This window comes from Xyrauchen texanus, chromosome 41, assembly GCF_025860055.1.
Source record: "Xyrauchen texanus isolate HMW12.3.18 chromosome 41, RBS_HiC_50CHRs, whole genome shotgun sequence".
NCBI classification, from domain to species: domain Eukaryota; kingdom Metazoa; phylum Chordata; class Actinopteri; order Cypriniformes; family Catostomidae; genus Xyrauchen; species Xyrauchen texanus.
In genome coordinates, this window is record NC_068316.1 from 30,000,485 (window position 1) to 30,014,450 (window position 13,966).

Consider the following 13,966-nt stretch of genomic DNA (forward strand, 5'->3'; position numbering starts at 1 on the left):
TCATTATCTAAATAGGTCAAAAGGCCTAAATTGTTATGGTGCAAAATGTCAAGCAGAACACTGAAAGCTCAATTATTTCAAAACAGAAATTTGAATTGTGTTATTCCATGTCAAGTTAAAAGAATTTCAGAAACTTCCCCAGCTGAAACTTGTGATTTTGTTAATACTTTTTCTAAAGAAAGATAAACATAAATGCAGATAAAAGCCAAACTATTAAATGCCATGGATCAATATTGACAAAATTATCCATTATATAGGAGGGCCAAAATTATAATTTTCAGGTCAAAAATAACTTTATTTTTATTATATTTAATATTATTTTTCTTCAAGAAAGCTTAATATTGTTTTATATTTTGACCGAGAACTGCAACCCAGTTCCCAATGCGGCTCCATCCGTAAATGGTTAAATTTTACCCATTTTCAATGGAGAAAACCAAATGTAGATTTTCTTGTCCAGAAAAACGGTCTTAAGTACAAATGATGTTAAAACTAAAAAGGAACACATGCCATATGTGTAGCTTATTCTTAATAATAGTGTATTTTTGGACTCTCGGAAATCAAGATTTTGAATACTGTGGTGAATAAATAAAGTTTCAGCATTATTTGTACTTCAGGCATTTATCATCATTTATGTTTATGTTTTTTATATATATATATATATATATATATATATATATATATATATATATATATATAAAATTTTGAGCTGCAGAGTTGACAGGGAATGACCCATCAGCAAGTTTTGAAACAATGTTGCATTCACTTACCTACTGCTCCATTCAAATTTTGGAAAATCTCACATTTGTGGTCCAAGGTCATATTAAGCCTTTCCTAAAATAATACAAAAAAACCAAGAGAACAAGATACAGCATATGAAAAAGTGGCCATGTGACCTTTGTCCAGTGTAAACTGAGAGTATTTTTAAGCAGTTTGTTTGCTTTTGAGTGGTATGGATGCGTTTTCAAGCGTTTTATTAGAACATGTGTTCAAGTTACAAGCACGTTTTTATATTCTCAGTGGCTCTCGCCTTACATCTTTAAAATTGTACACTGACCCTTTGAAGTGGATCCAAGTAGATCTTTGTGTAGAATAGTTGATCGTCGTCATTGTCATGAAGGTCCCACTGGTTCACAATCGTGTGTATGTATGGAGCATTGCCAATAAAGCCTGTTGAAGACATCACAATGGATTTTTACATAGTGTATGTTGTAAAAAATAGTGAAGGGTAACATTATAGGATGCCTAGATGAATGCCTAGATGATTCCAATTTCAATTACATCTACTCTAAGAAGCCAAAATCTTCTTTCCAGTTCTGGTGTGGTTCCTTTAAACCCTCAAAATATTGGGAAGTCCAGCAGAAAGTAAAACCTCATCCAGTGGTGTCTCAGCATCATTATCACTTAATCAATTATTTGACCAATCTTTGAAACATTGACGAATAATTCCAAATTCTGTCTGTCATTTTGACAGATAAAAAAGAAACAAATTTTCTTTTAATAATACATTTTTAACCTACTGTGTCAGTTTTGACTCTTTGAACCTCACATTCCTGCTGTGCAGAATTGTCCGTTATTTTAGTGTAGAGTATCTTTGTTAACTCAGCTTCACAGATGTGCTTCTTTTGTTACACTTTATGTTCACATCCAGGACAATGAAGTTCTGTGAAAAAGTTTAAAACCTTGTTTTAGTGCATCGGTTGATTGACAGGTAGAAGTTTCACTCTAGATCTCATGGGTTTCACTGGACTCAAACAAGGGGAGTCAAAAAATCTATCATAAAAGCCTATCTACTGTCATGTATGTGCCATTATAATAGATGCTACATCCCACAATGCCCTAGTACTTATAAAATGAAAACAAGTATGACTGATAAAAATAGACCATGACAAAAATCTTACAGAGAGTGACGAATAAAGGATTTGTTTTGGGCAACCTCTGAACATGATGCCACACAAACATCGCCAATAATTTAATCCAAGCACAAAACAACACTAAAACGTGCACATCCACGTCAACAAGCTCAATTGACTGTGAAAGTAAACCACAAATCGTCAAAGGGTGTGCATATGATCTCACTAACTCAAATGAACAGCATAACAAAACTAATCTAAACAGACTCCCAATATTTAGCAGTCATTAATATCTAATACAAACCAATGCATTAACAACACAACACCTCAACGCAATGGCATACAATCAATGAAATGATTAACAGTGTTTAATTAATCTAACCAACAGCACATTAGAAAAAAAAAAAGCTTTTAAAATTTACCAATTAAGTTCATTACGTAGGTCTGCAGCCAAGAGTGGTAACTTCCGATACTCATGTCAACATCTGACATTAAAATGATGGATGCTTTTAATTGGCTCAGGGTAAAAGGCAAATTAGCCCCTCAGGCCATTGTTGAATGCTCGTTGCACATGCGCACAACGTTCTCCAGATCTCTGTTTGATTAACATGATAGGAGTATGAAGGGCTAGCCCCACGCATAGCAAATGAGAACGATTAAATGGCTTTTACGCAATATACCTTAATAATGATATAATTTCTCAAAAGCATATATACTTTTTTCTTGTATAATGGACAAAAATGTTGCGGAAAATATATTATTTTTAAAAATAAATGTATGATGATGCCATGCAATTTGCACAACAGTGCCAACTCTAGTGGGGCTTAGCCCCACTTGCCCCTAATGTAGAGATGTGGCTGACTTTGTAAATGTTTTAAGTATAGTGACTGGTAGGGCCTCAGTTGTGTGTTGGCTCTTCATGTTTCCATAGCAGATGTGTCCAGATTTCTCATCGTTTTCCTAAAGCTCACTGACCACAGCTGACAATTGTAGGGTTTGGTTCTCACATGGGTCTTTGAGCAGTTTTAGATACCATTATTTGACTGGAATCATGAACTGTGCTTATGCTCCCACCCTTGACTATTAAACTTTCAACTTTACAGGATTTTACATATAGGCTACATGCATACCTCAATCCAAAAACCATGCATTTCATACAAAGCCCATTGCAGCTTTAGTTGAAATGACAAAAGGTCTTGAGAAGAAACTTCATATCTCAAATTATTTTGTAGAAATGTAGACCTTAAGATATTTTATGTCAATTACTTTTCAATTCAAGGAAAGCCAAAAATCAATAATCGTTTTAAGTTTTCAGGCAAGTATGATTTACATGTCAATTCATTTGCTACATTAACAGATCTTCGAAGCCTAAAATAAGTCAGCTCAGATGTGGTAACTTAAATCTTGTTTCATTACAGTGAAATAAAGTAAAACTCTTGACATAATGCCAAGGTTTGAAACCTGTAGCTGAAGCCAGATGTAAGGGATTATGACATGTGGTTTTAATCTTTGAACCAAATCGTTGTTTCCCATCGAAGAAAACATTGCTACCTTTGACAACCCTGCATTTGGGCAATGTAAGGGATGATCCAAATGAGATGTGCTGTGTCACACAGTCTTTGTCGTTTCAATCATTCTTGCCGGAGCCACGGGAATCCTTAGATTTCTGGTCCAACTGAAACAAAACAGTAGCTACCGCAATCTCGTGGGCAGTCTACGGGATAAAACCAACCATCAATTTGGAATGAACATGGTATCGAACAGGAAGTCCAACTCAAACAAACTTGTCCTGTTAGTGTCACACACTCAACGCCCTGACAGGACACAACATAAGACGAAGTGACCACCATAGTCAAAGCAGTAATTCACCAGTTTAAAATAGCCGGGAACAGGAATAAAGCATTTAGAAGAGCAACAAACTCTGGGTTTATGGGTACAGAGGAGGTGATGTAAGTTAGACAAACACCAGGGTCAGGAACCTAGGAACAAAAAATGCCAAATAAAAATTAAAAAATGTCTCAAAAATATTTCAAATGTGGGGATAGAAAATCAGCCTGATCTCATTATTATTCATAGGTATTTGTTTAGGCTGTGCTGCATTCAAAATTCTCTCCGAAGGCATACATGAGAATTCCTGTTGTTAATGGCTGAAAATCTTCTCATATCTCATTCAAACAAATACATGCCAGAATATGGTGCAATCAGTCATGTGGCTTCTGAAGATTTCAATATGCAATAATATCAACCAATTAATTCCATGAAATCCAAATTCATTACTTCAATAAGGACTTGTAAACTTTTGTACATCTCTAAAGTTGTTTATATTTTTTAGATGCTGTCAATCGATCAATATCGTACAGTATATTTTTGTGTCTATGCTAACTTAAGCACGTATTGTATGTGCATGTGCTAGAACTACACTTTATGAAATAATTCCTAAATAATTACTCGGCATGTTGTTTACAAGAGTTCCAGTACCCTTGGATCGGCCAGATTATTCCAACTCAATGACAAGTGGCAAGTATGTTCACATTCCCTTGTGGTACGATTGGAAGGCCTTTGAGCCAGCAACGTGGGAGACCTGGGTTTGGATCCCCATAAATGCATTTGCACTATCAGTGATGAGCAATTCGGAGGTAGAATGTTTCCCTCTAACATTACAATTTTACTCCACTGATGGTTAGATTTAGGTTTGGGTTGGGTTGGGTAATTAAGTTTATAAAATATGCATCCCTCTTAATTGTATTACATCCTGCACAGATGAAAATAACTATTCTCAACTCACTTTTGGCACCCGTCCATGGACTTTACACCTGCAAAAGGGAGATCACGCATGCTTACATTCCCAACAACACTTACCGCTTCGACCACTGGGAGCAGTGTTTCAAATTTCAGTAAGTACAGACTGATTTTGGCTAAACAAAAGTCAGCCTGCTGTTTCCGATTTCACGGTGAGACCAGTCTGAATACTTATGAGATCACAAAGAAACATTTCCACAATAATTGATCTGATCTGAGAATGTATTTCATATAGTAGATTTGATTGAAGTATTTGAAGACTTAAATATATGGCACACTGTGTGTAAGAAAAATGCTTCCATAAAGGTAAAAACTGCCCTGAAATTGTATTCCAGAGGGCACATTCTACAGCCCCAAAAAAGTACATTTCTGACACTGACGGACACACACATACACTCTCTCAGATGAATGCACCATTCACACTGACCCATGCATGAATAGCACACTATTCTTGGTGGCCTGCAGGAAATTCCACAAGGTGACTGGCCACTACCAGGTGGTTTACACAGAAAACACGTTCCCTATCGTATTCTAGCGATAATTACATTGCTGTTTTTCTTTGCTCTTTATAGTCCCTCTGCTTGAATTGTTCGAAATCCTTCCAGAACAAACAAACCCACACAGCAAAGGCAAGGCAAACTGTTAAGACGATACGACTCAAATGGCTGCCATCCATGACCTTGTGTGCAGAATGTCTTCAAGTGATATGCTGCCTGAGTTATAGCTTAAAGCTATGAAGGTAAAACAGCGCCTAAATGATTTGCATGCACAGAGTGAGACTCGTGAAAGCGTAAATCCTATTGCACGCAAAATTTGTTTTGCATGTGCACAGAACATTTTGTAAAGGTGTAAATCAAGTTGCAAGTGTAAGAAAAAACATTAGCAATACTTTAATGCTTTGCGTAAGTGTAATTCATGTGTTGTGAATCTGTACTTTCACATTAACACAAAGAAAATGTGGTCTGTATTCTACAGACTTCCTTTTTTTTGCGCTAGCAAACTTTTGGCACTGTTTTACACCTAAACACGTCCAAAAACATTGCAAACCTACAATCAGCGATATGCAAGCAAAGAAAGGGAGTCATGAACAGAAAATCAGATTGACCGCATAGAATCAGTCTGTATGTGTAAAATAAACTCTGCAAACATATAAATGACTTGAAATATTTTACCGAAATAATCCAATATACACTGTTTACAAGTCTTCCCTTTTGCGCTCACATATTTGGCACAAATTGTTCATTTTTCTGAAAAGGGTTTTGTAAGCACGAGAGAGAAGGCAGGTCTACCTTACAGATACCCAGAGGAACGATGCTGAGCCTTATGAAGAAGAAGCTGTCTGTTGTGCTATTAAACCAATCAGTTCAGAGTAAACTGGTCAAGGAAACCCTCATTTGATTGGTTACTAGAAGCAGGTAGACCTGCCTTCCTCTCACACTTGCAAAATTCTTTTCAGTGAGAAATTTGTGCCAAAAGTGTGATAGCAACAAAAGGCAAGACGGAACAGTGTATATCGGATTATTTCAGGAAAATATTTAGGCCTATGGTACAAACACGAGTCATTTACACGTTTGCTGCAGTTTATTTTACACATGAACTTTTATTTTGCTGTTCATGACACCCTTTCTTTGCTTGCATATCATTGATTGTAGGTTTGCAACAGTGCCAATTGTAACAGTGCCAAAAGTGTATGAGCGAAAAAAGTCAAAAGAATACACACCAAATTTGCTTTGTGAATATATGAAATTGCAAATTCACAACACATGAATTACACTTAAGAAAGCATTAAAGTCTTACTAATATTTTGTTCTTATGCTTGAAACATGATTTCCGCCTTTACAAAACCTTCTGTGCGCATGCAATACATTTTTATGCTTGCAATTTAATTGCCACTTTCACAAATTTTACTCTGCGCATTAAAAGTTTTCTATCATGCTTGTAACTTAATTTACGCTTTTACAAATATTACACTGCGCTTGCAAATCATTTAGGCACTATTTTACCTTCAGAAATAGCCTGACCTCCCAAATGCAGGAAGACAACCTGAGAACATGTGTACACATAACATGGCATGTTGTAAACCAGGGACAACTTCATAGACAAGTGGGCCAGATGGAAAAAAAAAAAATTACAGGGCATGCGGGCCAATTCAGAATATTTTGTTAACATAAAACTTCAGATATTGTGTTATAGTAGGCCTATAATATTTATTCACTATATAAAACATCGATAATTATTAAAAAAAATTCCCAGCAGGAAATTTTGAAAAAATATTAAATAAATCGACTAAAAAGTCCTTTAAAATTGGAGTAAATTAGATTGATGCTAAAATTGCATTGAACAATAAGAGTGAAGTTTGTTATAGATGCATTCATTTAAACTTTTGACTTTTCAAATCGAATTTATTGACAAAATTTATTAATATAACTTTTCTGTTTCTCTGAACTCATGGTTGTCATCCATGATTTTAGTACTTTAAACTTCAAATTTTGTCAAAATTATGGATTATATTTAGCGAAACCTCTGAAAGCATCTAAAAACATGGCGCTTCTCCACGAGACATTGTAAAAACACAGAGACCTGGCACAAAAACTGTCTAGCACAAATTTACACATGAAAACGATTAGACATAAAATGAGAATGGTGTTAACAGCCCCTAAAGCCAATTTCACATATCCTCCATGAGCAGGGTGTGAGCGGGGCATGAGCAGCGGGTTTTTGTTTCAGCGCCCATGTTAACAGATTACCCCATTCTCACTACATGCGTGAGTTGTGAGGTGATGTAATCAAAGAATTAAAAAATAATTAATTTAATCCATTTTGGAATAAGGCTGTAACATTTTTCCCGTGTGTTTTATATACAGAGACAGTTTAAAAGACACAGACCACTGGTATTCAAATTAATGTGAGTAACTGGAATGCCCGCCTTAAAGGTAAAAGAGCCAATCACCTTTTAGATAAAGACATCACCTGTTTTTTTTTTTAGCATAAACTGATGTAAAGCAACACAATTTATGATACTATAATACTGATTTTACATATATGTTATTTGAAAGTAATCTTGACCAGCTGTTTTGGAAATTTCAGTCTTTCCACATTCAAGAAGATAGGAGCTGTCCTTTTATGACACTTGAGGTTTACACACTGCACAGCTGTCTACCATCTGGCAGTTGTTACACTCATAAAGATTATCTTCAAACTTTTGCTCTGCCATGACAGAAGTTGAAAACTGACCATAGAAGGCGGCAGTTTATGCTAATGGACGCTCTTGCTCCCCTTGAGAATGCAACAAGTTCTTGCATTGCTTCATGAATTGCAATGACAAATGAAACCATGCTTGTGTAGCTAGAATGATTTCTGTTCTTATACTTGAGTATGTTTCAGTTCCAAGTCTTGGTATCTCAATGTTGCTTTGAAAACTATATGTTGTGCTGTGGTAATCAGATTGACTCTGACAAGTGCAATGCCTTTGGGCCAATCTTTACAATAAAAACAGAATGGTTAAATTTCCAATAAATTCCCACAGGTTAACACTTTTTACACACCTCCAGAGTTAAGGAAACGTTTCCCATTGCGGATGGTGGGGTACTTCTCTTCCAGTTGCGTATCTGGCCAGATAATGCCATCTGCAGCAAACACCACCTTATGGTTCATCTGGTGGAACTTTCTTAGAATCTCCTCAGGTCCACCAGCAAAAATGAGGTCATAACTGAGGGAAAGAAAGAAAGAAATTTTGTTATCCTGTTCACAGCACTTACCAATCCATCAAATGATCAGAAATTAGCCACATGTTCACATGTAAGAAGTTATAAAACAGTTGAACGTAAAACATTTGCTAATTCACCACTGGGTTATTTAATAAGCTGTGTTTATTTTCATTGTCATGCTGGAATGGAGTCATTTTGCATGCATATAGGTCTTGCATTTCAGACACTATTAATCTGCCTGGTAACAGGAGAAACTATAAATGTCATCAAAGAAGTTAACTGTGGGTGAGGAACCAAGGTTTCCTCTCATCTGGGCAACACCTGTGCACACAAATCATTTCCCTTTTCTCATCATGATTTTCAAAATGCTTCTATGGAATAAATGGTCTCAACTGTACCTCAAAAGGAAATATTACAATGGAAGACATTTCAGAGAAAAGAGGATCCTGAGCTTTGATTTGTTAGCAGCATTTAACAAATCATTTTGGTTGTACACAAGGCTAGCTATTCACTGAAGTAAAGCCCTTAATGTTGTTGTTATTCTAAACTCCTCTGAACCCTTAAACTGTTTGGAGACCTAGAAATAACTTTAATTCCAGATATGGGCTTGTATAAATAGCTTAAAACTTCAGAGAAGCCTGTAATAAGGACTTGATTTGATTTGAGGTAGGGTGTTTTATATAAATAAAACCTTGATAAACAAAATCACTGCGCACAAAAGGTTAGTGCGAAGTTCACTTCAAACACTGGGCCTTTTTTTTGCTCTGTGATCATAATAATTGCTCATTTCTACAGAACACACCCAGACCTGCATGCACAGGCTATTTATTATGGCTGATTAACATAAATCAAGCGAAAAGCCACCATTTCGCTAAGAGCCTGAGGTAGGCTTTGTAATTGTTGAACCAATGCCCAACCGATTTGCCTTCACGGAAAATCTTGCTGTTTTCCATTAGGTTGGTAAAACATTGCAGTATTTCTCCCACTGAGGCAATTATAAATGGATATCCATTTACACTTAAGGCACATTAGTTATAGACGATTGAGAAGCTAATGCATGCCTTTAGCCAGTTAACATAGATCCTTTGCTGAGAATAATTTACATTCACTTATAGGTAATTACTAAATGTAATCCTTTGGAAAAGTATTCGGTGACAAATTAAGTACATTCAAGGGTCATCTTATCGACCGGTATTTTTGCTTATAATACACCTGTTGTCACTTTTTCAAACTTGAAATTGTTAACTCAGGTTTGTTTTTAACCCTGGGTTCAAGTATCAAGGGATATTTTGTAAAATGTTTTAACCACTGATAGTCTTCCCCTCTGATGTACCACTCATATCTTATTTGTAATTTTGTTTTAAATTTTCCGCACCACAATATGTCATGTGTCATGCAAGAACTAACAGCGTTTGCTGTCAATGACATCAAAACTGGCTTTTTGTGTCTAAATTAGTGTTGCCAACTTTCAAGAATTTTGAGTGAGAATGTCCCAGCTAATATGGGACAGTTGACAACCCTACTCAACAGTCACCTTTTTTTTTATTTTACACAAGCGATAATGAGATTTCGGAGGTATGGCGAAGTGGAAAACATTTACTAATGACTTAAACTTAGTTCTGTTTCTCACACTTGAAAAGACTTGAAATGTAGCACGCATGTGATATGAACTACTTTTCATATCGCATTTAGATGTCTGCTACCCGATCTGGTGGGGCCAAGTAAACCATCAGGTTTTGGGGCATGTTTGGGTTAGTTTTTTAATTATAACTTCACGTTCAGGTTGGGTTTGTGATTAATGAAAGACAACAGGAACAAAACAGAAAAATTAGGGGCTGTTCACACCAAATGTGTTTTTGCGTTTGTTTGTGCTGCTTTTCAATAGTTTTTCATTGTAAAAAAAGCGCTGCATGGACGCTTTTGACCTTTGTGTCTCACCGTTTTTTCAGCATCTCATAGTGGACCACCACATATTTTAGAGACCATCTCAAGTTTTATTTGGTAATAAAAGTTAAGCTTTTTTAGTGCAGGTGTTGAGTGCAGCGCTTGATAAACGATAAGCCAATGTTTTTCCCTTCTGCTTTGGTGTGCCGTCGAGCTGCCGTGCCTTGTTAAATCGCTGTATGTTCACTGTTACTATACTGTTACGAATATTGCCTACGATGCTTAAATAAAACACTTGCTTAGAAGAGAAATTATAAAGAGTACGCTATTTCAGGTTCAGACTTAAATTTTGCCGATACCGTTCGGGTCGGGTCATGCCATCTGGACAGTACTTTTGTCAGTGGATTTGGAATTTTTGACAGTATCCTTCTGCCATCCACTTTCATAGTAAAGAAATGAGCAGCACAGACATTCTACTAAACTTCATTTGTGTTTCACAAAATAAAATTAAAATCATAAATTTTTATTTTTGCAGAGCTATTCCTTTAACCAAATGCCCCAGTTGAACAATTTAGTTTTTCTCCTTGTAATAAAGGAACCTTACCTCCTCATCCACACAATGACAAACGTACCTGTCGACAGAAAGGACCACCAGGTCTTCTTGGTCAGCCAGTCCCTTCATGGCCTCCTTCAGTAGTCGAACCTTCTGGCCTCCACCGATGGACCGACCCACATCACCTCCCTTCCACTCCTCGCCCATCCCCAGCACCTGAAAAAGGAAAAAACATGTGTTCTCATGTTCTTAGGGCATATGGGCACTTGTCTTTCTCAAATCACTACTATCACAGATACTAGTATCCACAGTTATGATGGAGTTAAATGAAGTACAGATCAGGTGAGAACCAATGGTCCTGTACATACTAGCATGGTTGGTTGAGGGAATTCATGACCTGGTGTTGTGTGATTGTTTAACGTGTAAAAATAGGCATTACCTTCACAGTATAGTTGAAGTAGTTTGCTGATTGCATGAAGCGAAGGAAGCCATCCGTTTCTTGTGTGGCAACAGTAAGTACAAGTAGTTTTTCTGCCGAAAGAAGAAAATAAATTTAATGAGAGTAAATATGAGAGTAAGAGAGGAAAAGTCAAACATAACATATTTGTAGAGTAAAATAACATGACAGTTTTCATACTGTGGCGTGGTGTGGATTATAAACATTACTGAAATTGAAGGCTATATTCTTTAGAATCTTAAAACTTTCCAAAAAACCCTGCCGTTTGCTAAAGAGCCTCTTTGGCAAAATATATATGTTGTTCTTTGCCTACAGTAGGAATTAGGAGGTATCTAGTTACTCCAAACCAAACTACAACCAAACCTCAAACCCATGTCAACACTCCCAAGACTTCTTGTGAGGATAAATGTAAAGCAATGTTAAAATGAACCAAAATGTTTTTGGCAAAACACCATGTATAATACGTAATAGTGTTACATATGGTTGTGGTAGCAGTGGTGCTGATAGTTAGCTAGCAGAGAAGGGTCTTCTCAAGAACCTGCTACATTTCCACTGGACGTGCCATGGGGCAGGGGCAGACCCTTTAGTAGAGCAAAGTCTGAAAATAAATTCCACACTTGGGTTTGAAAGGCTGGGGAACTTCAATCGTCAGTCATCTCTGGGGTATGGTGAACAGCCCCAGAGAAATCTTAAGAAAACTTTGGACAAAAAAATCATCAACATCACAGGACGTGTGTTTGCCATATGTACCACTGCAGGAGTAGTGTAGGTTTTACAACAGGACAGATTGACACATCTGGACAATTAAACCACAGTGGTTGTTTCACACCTTGGTGTGACCTTTACAAACATGTTTCAGTCCTTTTGATTTATTTTTAAATCTAATATATAATATATATATATTATGACTGATTGATTTAAATGTGAAATTTGTCATTTTTGCACCACTACAGAATTGAAAATAAAACTAAATAGGTAAAGTTTGTCAAGACAAACTTGTGCAACCCCATGTGACCCCATTTAAAGGGTTAACTTCTACCGCACCGAATCTTGTGACACAACAACTTGGTTGTCAAGAGTAGAGTCTCTAGTTTCGTTGGATATCCCGCTTTAAATAATCTGATGATTTCACGCGTGTCAGCGTCCTGATAAACATGATGTCACATCTGTGGACACTGGCACTGCAATTGCTAAGTGAACAAAACTTTCAACTCGAACACATCTGTGGGTCATTTAGCTTCATTTTTAGCTACATTTTGTTTTGTTTTATTTTATTATCTCTGTGTAATTATATTCAATAACATTAGTTAATGCATTCCTATATACAAGTATTTACAATGCATTTTCACATTGAGAATAAATGGGTTCTTCCAAAAGCTGAAAAATTTTGCTTTCAGAGGCTTTATATGGATTTCGGATGAAATTAAGGTGCATTTCAACTCAGTGGAGACAGACAGCACACTGGAGGTTAAGTCATTCACTAAATAGTGAGCAAGGGAGCATCCTATAGCTTTCTCTACAGTTAAGTGCATTCAATCCTAAAATCTGACCAAACGTTCAGTTTCAGGCTGCAGATGATGTTTGGACCACTCAACATGTTTGATGAAATGGGACAATGATAATCAGTACATAGATTCAGAATTTTATCATGCAACATGTTATTTTAACATGGTTTGCAGTGATTGGATGATGCTTCTAATTATAATTATTTATTCCGCTTTACAGAAAATCAGCTGTAATGTCTGTAACGTTTTAAAAACACAAATAACCACACTCCTGAAACATAAGAAAAAAAATTATGGAAAAAAAAAACATTTCTACATTGTCTCGCTGTCCAGACATAAATTTTTAGGAAAACTATTTGCTCTAGAATTTTAAATTTTTTTGTTGCTTGCTTACAAATCAGAAAGGGAAACGGAAAAGGCACACAGCAGTCATGCGGGGGTCTCAGAAGGTTAATGTTAGCTTAACAAAACCTTGTATGAAAGTTAGTTTAATAGATTTAAGTTTGAGGGTAGATATATTTCATAATAACCTGAGTCATAACAGTCTGAAGGTCTCTACTAGCGATGTAACGGTATGAAATATTCACAGTATGAAAACCATCACAAAAAATACCTTATCTTATAAACCTGATTTGTTTTTTAGTTATAACAAGTTAATTAACTTATTTTTTATTTCTTTGGAACATTTTCTTAATCAAATTATATAAACATAAACATAAGATAATCATAAAACAAGTTTAAAAAGTAAACAAAAATGTTTACAATAAGTCAAATGGTTTTTAATATAATTGAAAATGTCAAATATATGTCAAATCAGAGTCATGCTCTATATCAAGTCAGGGTAGTTTGTGATGCAAAAAAGTAAGGATATTCATGTTATCTGAGCGGGAGCATTGTGGGGACAAAATGTGGCCACTTTAACTGAAAATTCGCTCAGATGTGGCTAGGATGCACAAATACTTTTGGGATATTGTAGACAGAAGTGGCATTTTTGTGGCATGTGAGTAACCAAGCAAGTGGATTATCATCAGCAGGGATACTGGGCAAGGATGTGTACACTTGAAGCTCCAACTTGTTTTTTTCTTCAGGAAACTTTTCCGTGGTGGTGGTGGAGGTTCCCTGTCCCCGTTTTGTCTTTGTTGAGGTGATATATTCTATCATTGTGGTAGGTTGTATGATTTGAAGCCATGTGGCCTCATCAGAACATGCTT

The 13,966-nt window shown here is 36.2% G+C and overlaps 1 protein-coding gene across 2 annotated transcripts in view; it reads right to left on the bottom strand.

Moving 5' to 3' along the window:
* LOC127634286 (procollagen-lysine,2-oxoglutarate 5-dioxygenase 2-like) overlaps window positions 1-13,966 on the bottom strand; it is a 97,064-nt gene that overhangs the window by 39,585 nt on the left and 43,513 nt on the right. For both annotated transcript variants that reach the window (XM_052113776.1, XM_052113774.1), the window contains exons 2-6: window positions 11,233-11,324; window positions 10,873-11,009; window positions 8,195-8,358; window positions 1,055-1,167; window positions 768-831 (exon numbers count right to left, since the gene is read on the bottom strand). In XM_052113776.1, coding sequence (XP_051969736.1) covers window positions 768-831; window positions 1,055-1,167; window positions 8,195-8,358; window positions 10,873-11,009; window positions 11,233-11,324 — 570 coding nt within the window. The remainder of the gene's footprint in view (window positions 1-767; window positions 832-1,054; window positions 1,168-8,194; window positions 8,359-10,872; window positions 11,010-11,232; window positions 11,325-13,966) is intronic.